This window comes from Anabrus simplex, chromosome 2 (assembly GCF_040414725.1).
Source record: "Anabrus simplex isolate iqAnaSimp1 chromosome 2, ASM4041472v1, whole genome shotgun sequence".
NCBI lineage: Eukaryota > Metazoa > Arthropoda > Insecta > Orthoptera > Tettigoniidae > Anabrus > Anabrus simplex.
Window position 1 is genome coordinate 339,889,984 of NC_090266.1, and position 18,164 is coordinate 339,908,147.

The 18,164-nt window shown below is 43.2% G+C and overlaps 1 protein-coding gene across 1 annotated transcript in view; it reads right to left on the reverse strand.

The window, feature by feature from the left end:
• LOC136864124 (short-chain specific acyl-CoA dehydrogenase, mitochondrial) overlaps nt 1-18,164 on the reverse strand; it is a 96,948-nt gene that overhangs the window by 74,499 nt on the left and 4,285 nt on the right. The window contains exon 2 of the mRNA XM_067140728.2: nt 2,653-2,804. Coding sequence (XP_066996829.1) covers nt 2,653-2,804 — 152 coding nt within the window. The remainder of the gene's footprint in view (nt 1-2,652; nt 2,805-18,164) is intronic.

Below are 18,164 nucleotides of genomic sequence, written 5' to 3' on the forward strand. Positions count from 1 at the left end.
TGAACTGTGAGGTTGCATTTCGGTGCTGGTGGCTTTCGTAGAATCCGTGGGGCTTCGTGGCAAATTTCTTCTGCCTGGTCAGATGGTAAATTGCGAATAGCGGCTTCGATATCCACGACAATTTCCTCCATGGGAATTGAGGGAGGGGTAACCACAAAGTTTCCTACTTTAGCCTGTAGAGAGGTTTGTCAGACTGCCGATTATCCGTGTGGTATCCAAGGCAAGTGTAGTCTTAGGTGCGGGACGATTCTCCTGATATTGCTCGAACTTATTCTTCTGCCAGTTGGTCGACTGATCGAATGCCAAAGTCATGGAAGCGTGGGTGATGAGAGTGTGGCGCTCAGAAGATAATGCAGCTGTAAAGGGACCTGGTCGATGGTAGCGAGCTCCTTGCGTGTGGAGTTTATACGTTCTCGCAGCAGCAAGTGCTCCGTTCTATCATAGATATGATGGGACTAGGCAGAACTGAACGGTCTCTTCATTCTCAGAAATTTGAGCGCTATCCCCGAATCTCTGCATCGGAGAAGAAAAGCGAGTGAAGACAAGAGCTGCGCATTTTTCCTAATGTAGTTTCTCGTCGTGACAGAATGATGTCAGAGATTTTGGACCCAGAGACCTATCGCAGACTATCGAAAGATCCAACCAATCGGATTCTTTGTAACACCAACAGCCTTATTAAGGCCTCATCATTGCCAGACAATGTGAAACCTCCAAAAGAGAAGGTCTACCTCTGAGACTACATGGCTTATTCAAGATACGCAAGGACAACGTTCCTCTACGGCCCATCGTGAGTGCTATTGGATCATTGAAGTACTATACCGATAAACATCTGGCCACCATACTACAACCTTCCATCGGTGGCACACAGTCATATGTCAGAGATTCAGGCCACTTCATAGAAAAGCTGAAGAACATCCAGTTAGAAGCTGAAGACCTGCTTGTCAGCTTTGACGTGGTCTCACTCTTCACTAAGGTACCTATGAATGAAGCCCTGGACTACATCGCTCAGATTTTCCTGAGGACATTACCAACTTGTTCAACCATTGCCTCATCACAAGCTATTTCCTGTGGAATGACAATTCCTTCAAACAAATCGATGGTGTCATCATGGGAAGTCCTCTGAGTCCAGTATTCACAAATTTCTTTATGGAAAAGTTCGAACAAACAGCACTCGAGACTGCACCACTGAAACATAAGGTGTTGCTGCACTTCGTAGATGACAACTTTGTGATCTGGAGCTACGGAAAGGAACAACTACAGCTATTTCTACAGAATCTCAATAGCATTAACACCAATATTCAGTTCACTATGGGGACAGAAAACGAAGGAAAACTCCCTTTCCTCGATGTTCTGGTAATGAAGACTGCCGATTTAAACTTGGGACAAACAGTGTACTGCAAGCCGACCCACACAGACCACTGTCTTCAGAAGACATTCAACCACCATCCATGACAAAAATACAGAGTGATTAAGACTCTAGCCGACTGTGCTAGGAGAATTTATCAACCTCAGCACTTAAATGATGAGCTCAGCCATCTCAATATGGCCCTACTCGCTAACGGGTATAGCCAAAAAGATAACCAGCGAGCACTCCATCCCAGACGGCCAACAACCAGGGAGAAAGAAGAGGAGCGGCCGGCAGCTAAAGCCCTTCTGCCATATATTCGGAAAACAACTGACAAAATAGGGAGGCTACAGGAGTCCCATGGGGTAAAAATCATATATAGGCCAACAAGGAAAATCCAGGAACTACTTAGGCCTGCCAAAGACAAGCACCATCCTCTCTCCACAGCAGGTGTCTACAAGATCCCATGGAGCTGTGGCCAGGTGTACACAGACACTACAAAGCACAGCATCCCCATGACTGAAGGAGCACAACAGACATAGCCGGCCTGGACAAGCAGATAGATTATCAGTCGCTGAACACTCGCTGCTACCAGGCCACAACATACAGTACAGCGACATCAAAGTACGTCAACTACTGTGTCTTATCATGCCTGGCTACAGAGGGAAGCCACTGAAATGCTGAAGCACACCAACAGCTTCATCCATAAGGAGGAATCTGAATAGGTAAAGAAAGCCCGTTTCGAGTCCTGAAAGCCTTAAATCCTGAAGGACACGATGGCCGAGGCAGAACAGAAAAAGCAACGGGTGATCAGTTGCCTGTCTCCACCAAGACAGGTCGATGTACATCAGGCTCCTTAATGCTTCAACCATAGGCTGAAGAACAGGCAATCATTGACACACACCCCCCCTCCCCCACAACATGCCAGATCAATAGGCGAGGAGCGTACCATAGCCTGAGGTTGAATTACAGCATCACTTCATTTCACTGAGAGCTTCACTGCTCTCAGTCAGTCAGCCGGAAACTTGACAATGCCAAATGCAGTCTTCGGTGAAACGTCGGGACCATGGCCTACAAGCCCAGAAAGCATTGACATGATTTATAGCGCCAGCTGTGAAAGCCTCAATTGCTATATGAGACTTCTGGCCATTAACAGCGTAACATCCATCCCAATGACAAATGTGTCAACAAAAGATAGGTATCTCAAAGTTAAATAAACAGCGACTAAAACTACTGAATCTTAAAAAATAATTAGGAAAGGTAAGTGCAATTAAATGCATAAGGAAATGAGCAAACAGTATCCTTACCTGTTCCTTTGGGAAAAGATGTTCTTTGTCTAACTGACTAGCAATAGGTTTGAGTTCTTTTTCAGCAAACTCTCGACATGTCTTCTGCAAGATCTGGTGAGTTTCAGGTAATGATGAGTAGGAAAATGATTTAATTATAGTGTGAGGTACCCCTAAAAATGAAAATCTGGTATTTACAAAACAATCAACATAAAATAATCAATGGAAACAAGTGTTCAATATAGTATGTACACAGGAATTCAAGCAAAATATCCAAGTTGTGAAACAATATTGTATCAGTGATTCTGCATGCACTGATTATAAAATTAAACTAATAAATTCAAGAGGCTTGAAGAATATTATAAAATATACATCAGTTTATCCTGAATTCGTGCAAGCTCTCAAAACAAAAATCTTATGTTTGTACACTGAACTGACATTCATAAATGTTCAGATAAGGAAGTCAACAAGAGTGAAATATATACAGTATGCATAGGAAACAGATGGAGAGCAGCAACTTACCATGTAAGTAAGTGTGGATATAGTACACATAACAGAAACAATTTATTTAAAGAAATGCAAGGAAGAGAAGTTGAAATTAAACTGAAGTGAAAACCAGAATACAAACTTAGGCAGGTAGCAGGGCCATTTGCATATACTGGATGTAGGAAAAATGTCATCTAATAATCAATTATGACAAAGGGGATCAGGATAATTAAAATGAGGATAGGAAATAACTCTTTAACATGCAATTTTCATTCAGAGTCCACTGGAGGAAAGGTAAGTAACGTAGTTTTGCAACCATAATTTTTCAAATAGGTGTCTCTGTGGTCGTTGTGTTTGGTGTGAGTGTGAGTGAAGGGAGTATTGTATTTGTGCAAAAGTTCAATATCTGACTTTTTATGAAACATGAACTTTCAGGACAACTACACACTGAAAAAGAAAAGGTTCTGCAACACAACTGTAATTTAAGACATGAGAGCTCCTTTTGAGGCATTTGGGCTCCAGACTTCATCAAAAATGCATTACTCTCCCCATTTGAATCTGGATTAAAATTGTAAGTCAGTGGGTTGCTTCATATCTTCACTCATTTTAGTTGTCCTGATAAACACATAGTAAGAAAATGTTAAAAAATATCCACATTCTTTAAAAACACTGTTCACTACATGTATGTGCTTCAGATATTTAAAAGGAGATGCTGTATTTTAGTTTTGATTATGCACAAACCACCACAGATGCACTTACTATTAAGTCATGTGTGCACCATGGGCAGATCTGAATGTGGCTTTGTCAATTTCAGGGACCTATCCAAACAAAGAATTTTCTCATATACTTACGGAAAATACTGAAATACTTATGATAGTATCTTCAGACTACAGGTCTGACTCCTTGGCTGCATGGTTATGCACTTTAGCCATATCTGGTCAACTCCCCTGACTCAGGGACTCGTGTCTCTTCCAAACCATTCCTCTTCATATACACTTAACACACCATACTACCAACCACCACAGGAACACGTAATAGTAGATACATCGCTCCACACGAAGCTGGCATCAGAAAGGGCATTCAGCCATAAACAATGACTACCTACGGCCACATGTGTGATATAGTTTGCACCCGTGACCCTACCATGGTGTGGGAAAAGCAGAAGTAGTACGTTCAGGCTACTTTACCTTCTTTATACAGAGGCTGTTGACCTCAATGCTTAGCCCTACAAAAAAATAATCATTATCATTTATACCCATGTATAACACCACATACCTTTACACTTGACTCTAAGAAACTATCATCACCAAAACATTCCACCCTCCACCAATGCAAAAAGTTTAAATATCTTTATTTCGTATTTCAATCTATTATGAAGAACAGTCTTGCTCATGATCGGCTTTTTGTCCTGTGGGCATACAGCAAATAAGTGGGCGGGTGGGAGGGCAATCAATGTGTGTTTCAGCCACAGGGATGTGGTTAAATTGCAGGCCGTAAAGGTCAATGCCAAGAGAGGGTTTTTTTAATTTCTTTTAAATTTACTTTATGTCGCATTGACACAGATAGGTCTTATGGCAATGATGGGATGGGAAAGGGCTAGGAGTGGGAAGGAAGTGACCATGCCTGGTGTGAAAATGTGAGAAGGTCTGCCAATCAATATAAAGCAAATATGAATATTTTAAAAAAAGACAGGTTTTTCTTGCAATTACTGTGTCTTGTTTTTAATACCATACTCTAATAAACATTTCATTGAAAATGATGGAAGGATGGCCGTAGCCATGTTGAAACACCGGATCCCGTGAGATCTCCGAAGTTAAGCAACAGTGGGCGTGGTCAGGAGTTGGATGGGTTGCCACGTGCTGTTGGTGGGGGGTAAGGGAATGGAGGAGCGGAAAGGAACTGGCCACCCTACCGCACGTAAACTCCGGCTCAGGAACACCTCTGCGGAGGTTCGGACCTGCCTTTGGGCAGAACATTTTTTTTTTTTTTTTTTTTTTGCTAGGGGCTTTACGTCGCACCGACACAGATAGGTCTTATGGCGACGATGGGATAGGAAACGCCTAGGAGTTGGAAGGAAGCGGCCGTGGCCTTAATTAAGGTACAGCCCCAGCATTTGCCTGGTGTGAAAATGGGAAACCACGGAAAACCATCTTCAGGGCTGCCGATAGTGGGATTCGAACCTACTATCTCCCGGATGCAAGCTCACAGCCGCGCGCCTCTACGCGCACGATTGGGCAGAACAACCCTTACCTCTACCATTCCTCATCCATCACTGTCGTTTCAATTCATTGCCATAGTTCATTGCTTTATGCTGTTCTTAAACAGATCCACTTACCTTAACCTGCATCTTCCTCTGCCTCCCTTTCCTCGTACTGTACTGTATTTTTAATTCCATGGTCACTTCTGACAGTCTTTCTTCATCTTTTTAGTATATCCAACCTTCTCAGACTATTTTTCTCAATTGTACTGTATTTCAACTTTCATAATAGTACTTCTAACTCTTCCTGTATATCTCCATTTCTCGCTCTCTCTGCCTTTCTTCTGAAACATGCTTAAAGTTTGTATCTGCTGTCTGTATTTTACTTTTATCCTTCTTTTTCACTGGTCAGATATTGTCTGCATATTTCATAATAGGCATTAAGTGATATCATGTGATAGCGATAGAAGTGAAAAAAACTATGCAAGTAAATGAGGAATATAAAACATCAGATTGCAACAACTCAATTCTTAATATAAAACAGTAGACAGAAAAATGTTAAAGTTTATCCTTAGACGGTAGGGAGGAGCAGAAGTGTGCATGATAGTTAAGCGACATCATCACTACCTTCTCACTATTTTGAAATGAATAGTCTTATCCCTGTGGTTAAACTCCATGTAAAGCTGCAGGTTCCGGGGCTCTAATCACAATATCAATAGCCATGCAAAACTACAAGCTTGCTTACTTTTTATTTTTAAAGGGGAAAAAATGAGAACCTTTTTTTTTTTTACAATTTTTCCCTGCCGTACCAACACAGATAGGATTTATGGCGACAGTGGGATAGGAAAGGGCTAGGAGTGGGAAGGAAGCAGCTGTGGCCTTAACCGCAGTATTTGCCTGGTGTGAAAATGGGAAACCATAGAAAACTATCTTCAGGGCTGCCCACAGTGGGGTTCGAACCCACTATCACCCGAATGCAAGCTGATAGCAACTTGTGAAAATTTAAAATTAATAATTCCACCTTTACAATACTGTAATTGTCTTTATTGAAAAGACTACATTAGACTATATTCATGATACATGTTTCCTCCTTCTATGGGACATCTTCAGTCACACATACAAACATTGAAAATAAGGTGAGGACATGTTGAAATAAGTAAAAGGTCTCTTAAATCTTGTGACGCGCCATGTTGGCGTCTTGTCAGTCTTCAATGTTAAAATGGTGCAGCATGGACATAATATGAAGCATGAAGTCCAGTTAAAACACAACACAGATTAAAATGTTGTTGTATGTATAGAATTGTCCAATTATAAAACAACATGACTGGTTGTACAAATAAAGTTATATTCATGTAGTACATAAAATAGTGTGATGATAATGCCACATTAAAATAGCTTCCTTGACTAGATGAAGGTGGAGTTATGCTGATGACGCAAGTTGAACTTGATTGTATATTGACAATATAGGCCTCCTTGCCCCTTCTACGTCGACCGCTCCACCTCAAGTGTTGAAGCAACGTGTCCTCACCGTATTTTCAATGTTTGTATGTGCGACTGAAGATATCCCATAGGAGGACGAAACATGTATCACGAATATAGTCTAATGTATTCTTTTCAATAAAGACAATTACAGTACTGTAAAGGTGGAATTATCAATTTTAAATTTTCATAAGTTGATACTTTGACAATACGGGTTCAAATATTAAATTTATAACGTGTAAAGCCGATAGCTACGGGATCCAAACTGTGCAGCTACTTGCTCGGTAAAAAGAAAGGAGAACTATGCCTATTGCTAACAGAGTATTCACAGCTAATGAGTAAACATAAAAGTTTACGATCATATTTGTACCATGTGAAGAAATATATATTTACTAACAGAACATTATAATTTGTTCTTTTATGTAAGGAGCTGAAGAAAATTATTTTTAATAAGACAACACTATAATTCTTTTCCTTCATGTAAGGAGCTTGAGACACAGTGGTCAAAAGGTTTCGGTACTTAATAGGCATGAAATGCCTGATAACCTACATAGCTTTAGTGGGTCTGTATGTTTGTAATAGACTGGGGTTGGGACTGGGAAGCAAACTACAAAGCAAGCAAGCAAGCTTGTAGTTCTACATGACTGTTGATATCATGATCATAGTAACAGTATGTCCATTCTTACACGAAATCCAGAAACCATATAACAGTGACTTCATTTCAAAAATCCTACAAACATGCACTGGCCAGAATTCAAACCAGTTGATTTGGAGTGAAGCCAGTGACTATGCCACTTGGCTATCATGCCTTGGGATTGGGAAGGAAGTGGCCATAGCTTACTTGGAGTTGAAGTGGGAGAAGGGGCAAGATATTTGTTCGTTATAAAATTATTTATTTTCAGACTAGTTTCCACAGACTGGGTTCTTCAAACAGTATATTGCAGTCTACTACCTGATAGTATGCAGGTTACCCCCACCCCCCCACGGCACTTAACGCCCTTGAAAGGGCTTTGGCCTGTCCAGCAATTGCTGCTCAGCCCGAAGACCTGCAGATTACGAGGGGCCGTGTGGTCGGCATGATGCATCCTCTCAGCCGTTATTCTGGGCTTTTGAGACCGGGGCGGCCATCTCACCATCAGATAGCTCCTCAATTCTAATCATGGAGGCTGACTGGACCTCGAACCAGCCCTCAGGTTGAGAGAAAAATCCCTGACCTGGCCGGGAATCAAACCCAGGTCCTCCAGGCGAGAGGCAGGCACGTATACAAAAATAATGGCTGGCATACAGGGACGCTGTAGTAGAAACGGCACAAAGGAATCACTGAACATATGGAAGGAATATGTTGAAATTCTTCTCAAGATAAAAAGAAATCCTTGTGTGCACAAATGAGTTCACTGGGAAGAGACCAATTATGGCAATAAAATTATGCTTGAAGAAGTGATTAGGGTGGTAAATAAACTACAGTCATTAAGAAGCAGGAATAGGCAAAATTAGACCTAAAATGGTGAAATACTGGGGGAAGGTATGCTCTATTGGCATTGCATTTGAGTAAAGTAGCTTATGATTGGATATGTGGGGATACTCCCCAAAAAAACAGGAATTAATTTTTAAAAGCCATATATTTTCAAATTTTTTACAAAACAATGTTATCCCCTTCAAAATACTCTCCATTACAACTAATACATTTGTCCCACTGGTGCTTCCATTGTTCAAAACATTTCTTGTACGGTAGTCATCTTTAGAAATAGCTGACAGCTCCTCCCTCAGTTTTTTCTTGACCTCTTCAGTGTTGTCAAATCACTGTCCTTTCATGCTCCTTTTCATGCATGGAAATAAGAAAAAGTCGCAAAGAGTCGGGTCAGGCGAGTAAGGTGATTGGGGCAGCGGAACCATGCCAGTTTAAGCCAAAAACTAACAGAGGAGGCTGTGTGTGCAGGTGTGTTGTCGTGGTGGAAGAACTAATCTCCTGTCTGCCACAAATCGGGTCTTTTTTGACGAACGCTGTTGCACAATCTTCTTAAAACTTTGAAATAAAAGGTTTCATTGACGATCTAATCTGGGGGAACAAACTCTGAATGAACTACGCCCTTGGCATAAAAAAAAAATCAGCATTGTTGTGATGTTTGATTTGACTTGACAAAATATTTTGGACAGGGTGACAATGACGTCCTCTATTGGCTTGATTGTTGCTTTGTCAAACATGCCTTTAAGGAGATGAAGAGGGCAGTATCAGCAGCTTACTGATTTTGAAAGAGGCCGTGTAATAGGGCTGCGAGAAGGTGGATGTTCTTTCCATGATAATGCAGCAAGACTTGGCATAGATATATCCACAGTGCATCGGCGTTGGCAACAAAGGTCACAGGAAGGCACTGTCTCAAGAAGATCACTGTCCAGCTGTACAGGGCTACTATAGAGAGGGAAGACCACTGGATTTGCTGCATGGCTGCGATGAATCGTACTGCATCTGCAGCAGCCATTAGTACTTCAGTTGGATCCAGAGTGATACAGCAAACTGTAAGAAATCGATTACTTGAGGGACAGCTCCGAGCCAGACATCCTGTACCGTTCATGCCACTAATTCTGAGTCATTGCCATCTGCGACTTCAGTGGTGTCAAGTTAGAACTCATTGGAGGGCAAAGTGGAGATCTGTTGTGTTCTCAGATGAGAGCTATTTCTGTCTTGGTGCCAGTGATTGATGTAGTTTGGTAAGGAGGAGGCCAGGTGAGCGTTTGGAACCAAGATGTCTGCGGCTCGACACACTGGACCTACATCAGGAGTTATGGTCTGGGCAGCAATTTTCTTTGATAGTAGGAGCACTCTCATCTTTATCCCAAGAACACTGACAGTGGATTTGTATGTCAGACTGGCGAGTGGACCAGTTGTGCTGCCATTCATTTGCAGTATTCAAGGGGGTGCTTTCCAACAGGATAACTCTCATCCTCATACCGCTGCTGTCACCAAATGTGCTCTACAGATTGTTGACCACTTGCCTTGACCAATGGGGATCACCAGACCTTTCGCCAACTGAGCACATATGGGGCATTATGGGACAACAAATCCAGCATCATCTAATACCAGTATCAACCGTTGCTGATTGGACTGACCAAGTACAACAGGCGTGGAACTCCATTCCATAAAATGACACAGGCACCTGTATGACACAATGCAAGCATGTTTGCATTCAGAATCGTAGCGACTATAGCAGTTGTTAATGAACCAACATGTCACATGTCTTCTCACACATACTTGAACATTTGGCATGGAAACTTTAATCAAATAAATACGTTCTTCTTCTTCTTTTCTTCACGGGGCCTCTAAATATTAGTTCCTAATTAGCGTTGACCTCTAAGATCTTTTGCTACCATGTTTTTCCCTCATTCCCACCTAGATATACCTGTTCCATTCACAAAGTTGCAGGTTGTTCTTATTGGGTCTTCTTGGATTTTTTCTCTCTCTTCACCTGGTAGTCCTAGAGTGAAGAATCTGATTCTACCCAGCGCCTCACATTCAAAAAGTATGTGTTCAGTTGATTCCTCTGCTTCATTGCATTTCCTACCTATATTGTCTCTTATTACTCTAATTCTATGTAGGTGTTTTTTCAGATGGCAGTGTCCTGTCAACAGTCCTACTATACATCTTATATTTTCTCTGCTGAGTTTCAACAGTTCTTTAGTATGCTTCTTGTTTGGTCCTTTGATCAGTTCCTTTGCAAGCCTGCATCCTGGAGTATTTTTCCAGTTCTCAATTTGTTTCTTTTGTACCCATTTTCCTATGTAGTGTCGGGTTTGTCCATAGGAAATCTCGCATACAGGTTCTGGTCCTACAAAATATGTTTCTGCCCCTTTCCTGGCCAGTTTATCTGCCTTTTCATTTCCTTCTTTACCTGCATGCCCTGGTACCCATATTATTTTGACAAAGTTGTACTTTGAGAGCTTGAGAAGTGAATGGCAATACCAGACAATTCTGTATGTTATTGGGACTGCTTCTAGTGCCTTAATGGCCGCTTGGCTGTCCGTAAAAATGAAAATGTTCTTAGTCCTATAGTTCATTCTCAGATTTTCTGCAAGACATGCTGTGATAGCTATCACTTCAGCTTGAAAGACTGTAGTGTGTTTGCCCAGGCTCATCTGGATTGATCTCTCAGGTCTTCCCCCATTGATCCCTCCTGCTGTGCCATCCACAGTCTTTGAGCCATCAGTCCACCACACTATACCTTCTTTTTCAATATTCCATTTGTTGATATCCCAGTCTTCTTTTTTTATTATCTGGGTCTCAAACGGTTTTTCAAAATTGTACTTTGGTATCATATGATCAGAAGGCATGTGTAGAACTTCCTCTGTTATTACTCTGTTAATTTTACAGTGTCCTAGATTGGGTTTTTGTGCATTCCAGCAGCACTCTGATTGTGCCAATCTATATGAACTCATTCTAGCCTGTCCTTTTATGAAATTACATAGTGATAGGAGGTCTAGTAGAGTATTCAAGGCTTCTGTCGGCATAGTTCTCATGGCCCCAGTTATGACTATGCATGCCATTCTCTGTAGGCTATCCAATCTACTGTCGACTTTTCCTTGACTTACTTTCTGCCACCAGATGATTGCAGCATAGGCCATCAATGGTCTAATGATCATTGTGTATATCCATATTACCACTGATGGTCTTAGGCCCCATGTCTTCCGGACGGCTCTTTTATACAGCAAGTTCGTGGCCCGGGTTATGTTCCTTTCTATATATGGATTCCAGGTTAGATTTTTATCTAACACTACACCTAGGTGCAGTGCCCGTTCTTCCATGTATATATATATATATACACTGACTGACAGAGCAAATGCAACACCAAGAAGGAGTGGTTCGAAAGGGATGAAAGTTGGGGAAAAAACAGAGACGGCACGGACGAATAATTGATGTTTATTTCAAACCGATATGCAGGTTACACAATGCGCACGGCATCGACTCAGTAGGATGTAGGACCACCGTGAGCGGCGATGCACGCAGAAACACGTCGAGGTACAGAGTCAATAAGAGTGCGGATGGTGTCCTGAGGGATGGTTCTCCATTCTCTGTCAACCATTTGCCACAGTTGGTCGTCCGTACGAGGCTGAGGCAGAGTTTGAAAACGGCGTCCAATGAGATCCCACACGTGTTCGATTGGTGAGAGATCCGGAGAGTACGCTGGCCACGGAAGCATCTGTACACCTCGTAGAGCCCGTTGGGAGATGCGAGCAGTGTGTGGGCGGGCATTATCCTGCTGAAACAGAGCATTGGGCAGCCCCTGAAGGTACGGGAGTGCCACCGGCCGCAGCACATGCTGCACGTAGCGGTGGGCATTTAACGTGCCTTGAATACGCACTAGAGGTGACGTGGAATCATACGCAATAGCGCCCCAAACCATGATGCCGCGTTGTCTAGCGGTAGGGCGCTCCACAGTTACTGCCGGATTTGACCTATCTCCACGCCGACGCCACACTCGTCTGTGGTGACTATCACTGACAGAACAGAAGCGTGACTCATCGGAGAACACGACGTTCCGCCATTCCCTCATCCAAGTCGCTCTAGCCCGGCACCATGCCAGGCGTGCACGTCTATGCTGTGGAGTCAATGGTAGTCTTCTGAGCGGACGCCGGGAGTGCAGGCCTCCTTCAACCAATCGACGGGAAATTGTTCTGGTCGATATTGGAACAGCCAGGGTGTCTTGCACATGCTGAAGAATGGCGGTTGACGTGGCGTGCGGGGCTGCCACCGCTTGGCGGCGGATGCGCCGATCCTCGCGTGCTGACGTCACTCGGGCTGCGCCTGGACCCCTCGCACGTGCCACATGTCCCTGCGCCAACCATCTTCGCCACAGGCGCTGCACCGTGGACACATCCCTATGGGTATCGGCTGCGATTTGACGAAGCGACCAACCTGCCCTTCTCAGCCCGATCACCATACCCCTCGTAAAGTCGTCTGTCTGCTAGAAATGCCTCCGTTGACGGCGGCCTGGCATTCTTAGCTATACATGTGTCCTGTGGCACACGACAATACGTTCTACAATGACTGTCGGCTGAGAAATCACAGTACGAAGTGGGCCATTCGCCAACGCTGTGTCCCATTTATCGTTCGCTACGTGCGCAGCACAGCGGCGCATTTCACATCATGAGCATACCTCAGTGACGTCAGTCTACCCTGCAATTGGCATAAAGTTCTGACCACTCCTTCTTGGTGTTGCATTTGCTCTGTCAGTCAGTGTATATATATATATATATATATATACCTCGTCCAAATAGCTTCAGTGATCTCTTTCCCTATCATTTTCTCCTTCTTGTAAAAGGGACCGGAGTTATTTTGTTCGGGTTGACTGATAGTTGTTCTTACCGACACCAGTTCTCCACAAGGTTAAGTGATCCTTGCATGAGGTCCTGGATAACACTCATCACCTTACCAAGTACCACAATCACTAGATCATCTGCGTATCCTTTTGTATAAAAACCCTGTTCATTGAGCATAGCTATGATTTTGTTCACCACAAGGTTCCACAGCAGAGGCGAAAGAACTCCTCCCTGAGCACAGCCTCAGGTGGCCCTAACCATCAGTGTTTCTTCAAACAGGCTTGCTTTTATCTTCCTTCCGTCTAACACAGATTTAATCCATTTGATAACGGTTTTACTCACCTTGCTCTTTTCCAATGCTTTGATCATAGGGTCATAGGTTGTATTGCTGAAGGCTCCTTCTATATCTAGAAATGCCGCAAGTGCAATTTCTTTATATTCTAGGCTTTCCTTTAGTTTACAAACCAACTGGTGGAGTGCTACTTCAGTGGACCTGCCAGGTCTATATGCAAATTGATTTTCATGTAACGTTGAGTTCAGTTGCACCGTTCTTCTGATATATTTGTCCAGAATTTTCTCCACTGCTTTCAGCATGAAGGAGGTTAAACATAATGGTCAGTAGGCTTTGGCTTGGGCATAATTTGCCCTTCCAGGCTTAGGTATGAATACCGCTTTAGCTTCAGACCATGATTTCGGCATGTACCCTAAAGCTAGACTAGTTCTGAAAAGGTCCGTCAGGGCATTGACGAGTATCTCCCGTCCTTCCTGTAGGAGTATCAGAAGTATCTCATCTGGCCCCGGAGCCTTTATACAGTAGGATGAAACGTGTCGATTGCCCATTTTACATGGTTATGTTTTATTATTCTGTTGACACAGTTCCAGTCTGCTCTTCGAGCTCCGGTCTCTGTTCCAACCGTTTCTTCTTCTGTCATCTCCTCAACCTCAGGAAAGTGACATGCCATTAGTATCTCCAGTGTGTCCCTTCCCGCCTGAGTAAATGACCCATCTGGTTTCTCCAGTGTCCCCACTTGATTTATATGGGTTGCTTTCAGAACCTTCTGAAGCTTTGCTGTTTCAGTGTGATTCCACTTTCTCACAGAACAGTCTCCAAGATTTTCTTTTTGCTTTCCGTATCTCTAGGTTATACTCAGTGAGTTTCCTATGATATATGTCCCACATACCATTTCTAGATGATATTCTATATAACATCCTAACCTCTTTTTTCATTTTGACTAGTTTGTTGTTCCACCTCCTTACTTTTTTGGTGTTTTTCTTTTCTTTGAGAGGACAGTTGTCATGGAGTAAGTCTATAATGGCCTCTTCTAATAGTTCCACTGCCTCATCCAATTCTTTCTCTCCTCTCAAGTTAGTTGGAATTTTTTGTACAGCCTTCCCTAGAACTTCTCTGTATCTATCCCAGTTAGTTCTTTCTGGGTCTCTGTACATCTCAATGCCACATAGTCTCGCATCTATTGCAAATTGGATGTGCTGGTGGTCTGCCAATGATGGTTCCTCCAGCACCTTCCAGTCTTTAATAAAGTTTGCAATATGCGTAGTGCTTAGTGTAATGTCTATTACCTCCCTATGATTTTTATTTATAAATGTAGGCTTGTTTCCTAGGTTTAGTATCGTTAACTCAGTTCCAATAATAAACTCTAGTAAAGACTCACCTCTTGCATTGCAGTTTGTGCTGCCCCATGCAGTGTGGTGTGAATTTGCATCTGCTCCAAGGACTAGGTGTTCGCCTTTCCTCTTTGCATTGCAAATTAGGTTCTCAACTTCTTCTGATGGGGGCAGATTAGTTGAGTCACATGGGAAGTATGCAGAACCTATGGTTATTTCTCTGGGTCCCTCCTAATTTCCAAGTTTAATCTTGGCCACGGTTAAGTCCCATGAACAGTGTTCCTACAACGTAAGACATTTTAGTTTCCTGTTCACAACACATGTTCTGGGTATTTCCGATGTTGTATCGTACATCAGCCTACCTCCAGATTCCACTAGTCCTGCTACTCTGCCCTTGAATAAGGGCCATATCAATAGCCTCAGACTTGAACTTCCCGGCGAAATTGGCCACAGCTGCTTTTTTTATGCTGAAGATTGGTCTGAAGGACCTTCAGCACCATCTTTATCAACACTGGGTTTCGTTTTTCCCTTGATGACCTGAAACTTGGTCTGGCCAAGTCTGAGCTTAGCCTTAAGGCTTCTCTTTTTTTGAGCTCTTCAAAGTCTCTTTCACCAAGGGTTAAAACGACTGTCCTTCCTGTCTTGTCGACTGAAGTGGCATTCAGCACTCTCCACTCTTGCGTTAGAAGTTTGGTATCATGTCGATTGATTCTGACAAGAACATCCTCCACTTTCATCTTGTCAAAAGGAGGTGGGAACTTGGTGATGACCTTGGTCGTGTTCAACACCTTTTTTTGCACCCACCACCTCTCGGGTCTCCCCTTTCCATGGGTTACAATTTGATACTCTCTGTTCCAGCCAACTTCTCGTTTCTGGATTTGCACAGACCAGTACCATAGCTCCACTTTCCAGCCGTGGTGACTCAAGGATGCCTGGCAGACATCCGCCTGACAGCGACTCTATTTTGTGGTATCAGAGCAGATGACAATTCAGCCATGTCTTGCTCCTTGAGTTTTCCATCTGGAAAGATCTTAGGTATTATTGCGACCTTAACTCAGGGTAGTCTTTCCGAAAAGGACATGACTTTACCTTCCTTCTGTTTCTTGGAGGGTGGTTTTGTAGCTGAACTTGATGGCATGCTTTCCTCCGACCTTGGCCTTTTGGACGTAGTCACTGGCACAGTGTCTTGCCGATCCCCGTTCCTTGGCTTCTTCCCCACCCAAGTCCCAGCCACTATCTTGGCTTCTCTCCTCGCCTTCTTCTTTTCCTTGTAGTAGGCACTTGTGCGAGGTGGTCTATCTATATGCATCCTATTTAGTTTCGATGCCGATATCTTCAGGTCTTTCTCAGTGAAATCTCCTGTTTCCTTTTGTCCAGAAGTCTGCTTTCCTGTTGCATCTTCTGTTTCTTCTTCAGATTTGGATTCAGCCTGCCCTACAGGGACTTCTGTCTTCATATTCTCCTCCTGGGCCTGCCGCTGGACCTGCTCTCCTGGAGCTTCCATAGCTTCCCTTGGTATTTGTTTAGGTGGTTCATTTGGAATGTCCATGGTTTCATATGATGTAGGGTTTTTGCCCTTTCTAGGGTCCTGAGTGGCATTCTCACCATCTGTGATGAGGCATTCCGCCAGACATTGTCCTCCTGCAACTCAGGCTCTCCGCAGCAGGCGCCACGCCCCTCAGCCGTCCATCCACCATTCCGCCCCTGGCCCGAACCCGAACAGGTTTGTTCCACCTTCAGTAGACCTACTCACGTGTTTTCCACTTGGCATTACCATGACTGAGTTCACAGCCATGGGTTCCCCCTAGGTTGGGTTTGCCCCGTTCCCAACCTGCGGCTCGTTCAGACTACGTAGGGCAAAGCGATCTGTTGATTCCAGCACACCGGTGAGCTTTCACCTCAATCACCAGCACCCACTTCACCTGAACCACCGTATCACCCATGCGGAGGTAACATGGATGCCTCTCTAGCATGTGTGAAATAAATATGTTACCTAGACAATTGCTCAGCCTAAATTGCATTCCACTAAACTAATGTCATGCACGTGTTGGGATTTCATTTTTTGCCAGTGCAATATCAAATGATTAGTAAAAATATAAAATTGATTTAAATAAAAAATCGTTAATTTAGATTTTTAAGATAAAAATCATGAATTTTTTACACCCTGCCATGCGGATGGTATGCACCACAGCCACAGAAAAAAGGCCCTCAAACTGTTTCCATGACAGAGATTGGCCTAATAAACACGAAAGATAGGTTAGAGCTACTATATATCTTCTTTTTATTGCCATGCAGACAGTATGCTCTGCAGCCATAGAAAAGAGCTTTTTTTTTTTTTTTGCTTTTTTTTTTTTACCGAGCTTGATAGCTGCAGTCGCTTAATTGCGGCCAGTATCCAGTAATCGGGAGATAGTGGGTTCGAATTCCACTGCCGGCAGCCCTGAAGATGGTTTTCCGTGGTTTCCCATTTTCACACCAGGCAAATGCTGGGGCTGTACTTTAATTAAGGCCACGGCCGCTTCCTTCCCAATCCTTTCCTATCCCATCGTCGCCATAAGACCTATCTGTGTCAGTGCGACGTAAAGCAAAAAGAAAAAAAAGAAAGGAAAAAAAAAGAGCTTTTTGAAGGAAGTGTGGCCCCGTGGCCCCAAAGGGGCCACTGTTTTCATGACAGAGATTGTTTAACGATCAGCGCAGGAGATTTCACTGAATGTGGTAACCCTGCGACCATGCATCATGAGAATTCTATAGGAGACAATAAGAACTTCCCTGCATCATACCTGATCGCAGCTGCCCAACAGGAAAACAGAAAATGGTCAAAGTTTTTAGTTTCAGGCTGTCTCAGTTTTAAGTCTATAAGTAAGACTTTTTGGGGCAGGTTGGTGGGTCCTTGGCAAACATTGAGGAAGGATCTTTTTTCCTCTCAGGTACTTCAGGTATCATGAAATATTACTCTATGAATCAAAATGATTTCGAACTTGTAACCCATATACCAAAGCACCACCAGGTGAGCTTACAGTTGTGATCAACAGTATCCTGTAAGAAAGAAGTCTCTTGAATGAAATTATCTTTGCATCCATCTGTTTGCAGACTGACTTGGCTGAACGGGGAAGGAAGTTAGGTGGACTCAGGATATCTTATTCATAAGTTGGAAATAACAGACATGAAAGTAGTGAGAATGATTGCTGACACAAACAGGTGGGAACAATGGCAGGAGGTTACTTGGAATGAGAAGATAAGGGCCAAATCGCGGATGAACTCGATGGATGAAGCTGAACATATGAACCAGCTTTGGTGATGGAATCATGTGAAGTGAATGGATGAAAATAGGTACCTAGGAGAATAATGTATTTGGTCATGGATGGTAAGAGAAGCAGAGGGAGGCCAATGCATCAACGGTTGGACTCAATTTTTTAACTATTTATAGATATAAAACTAA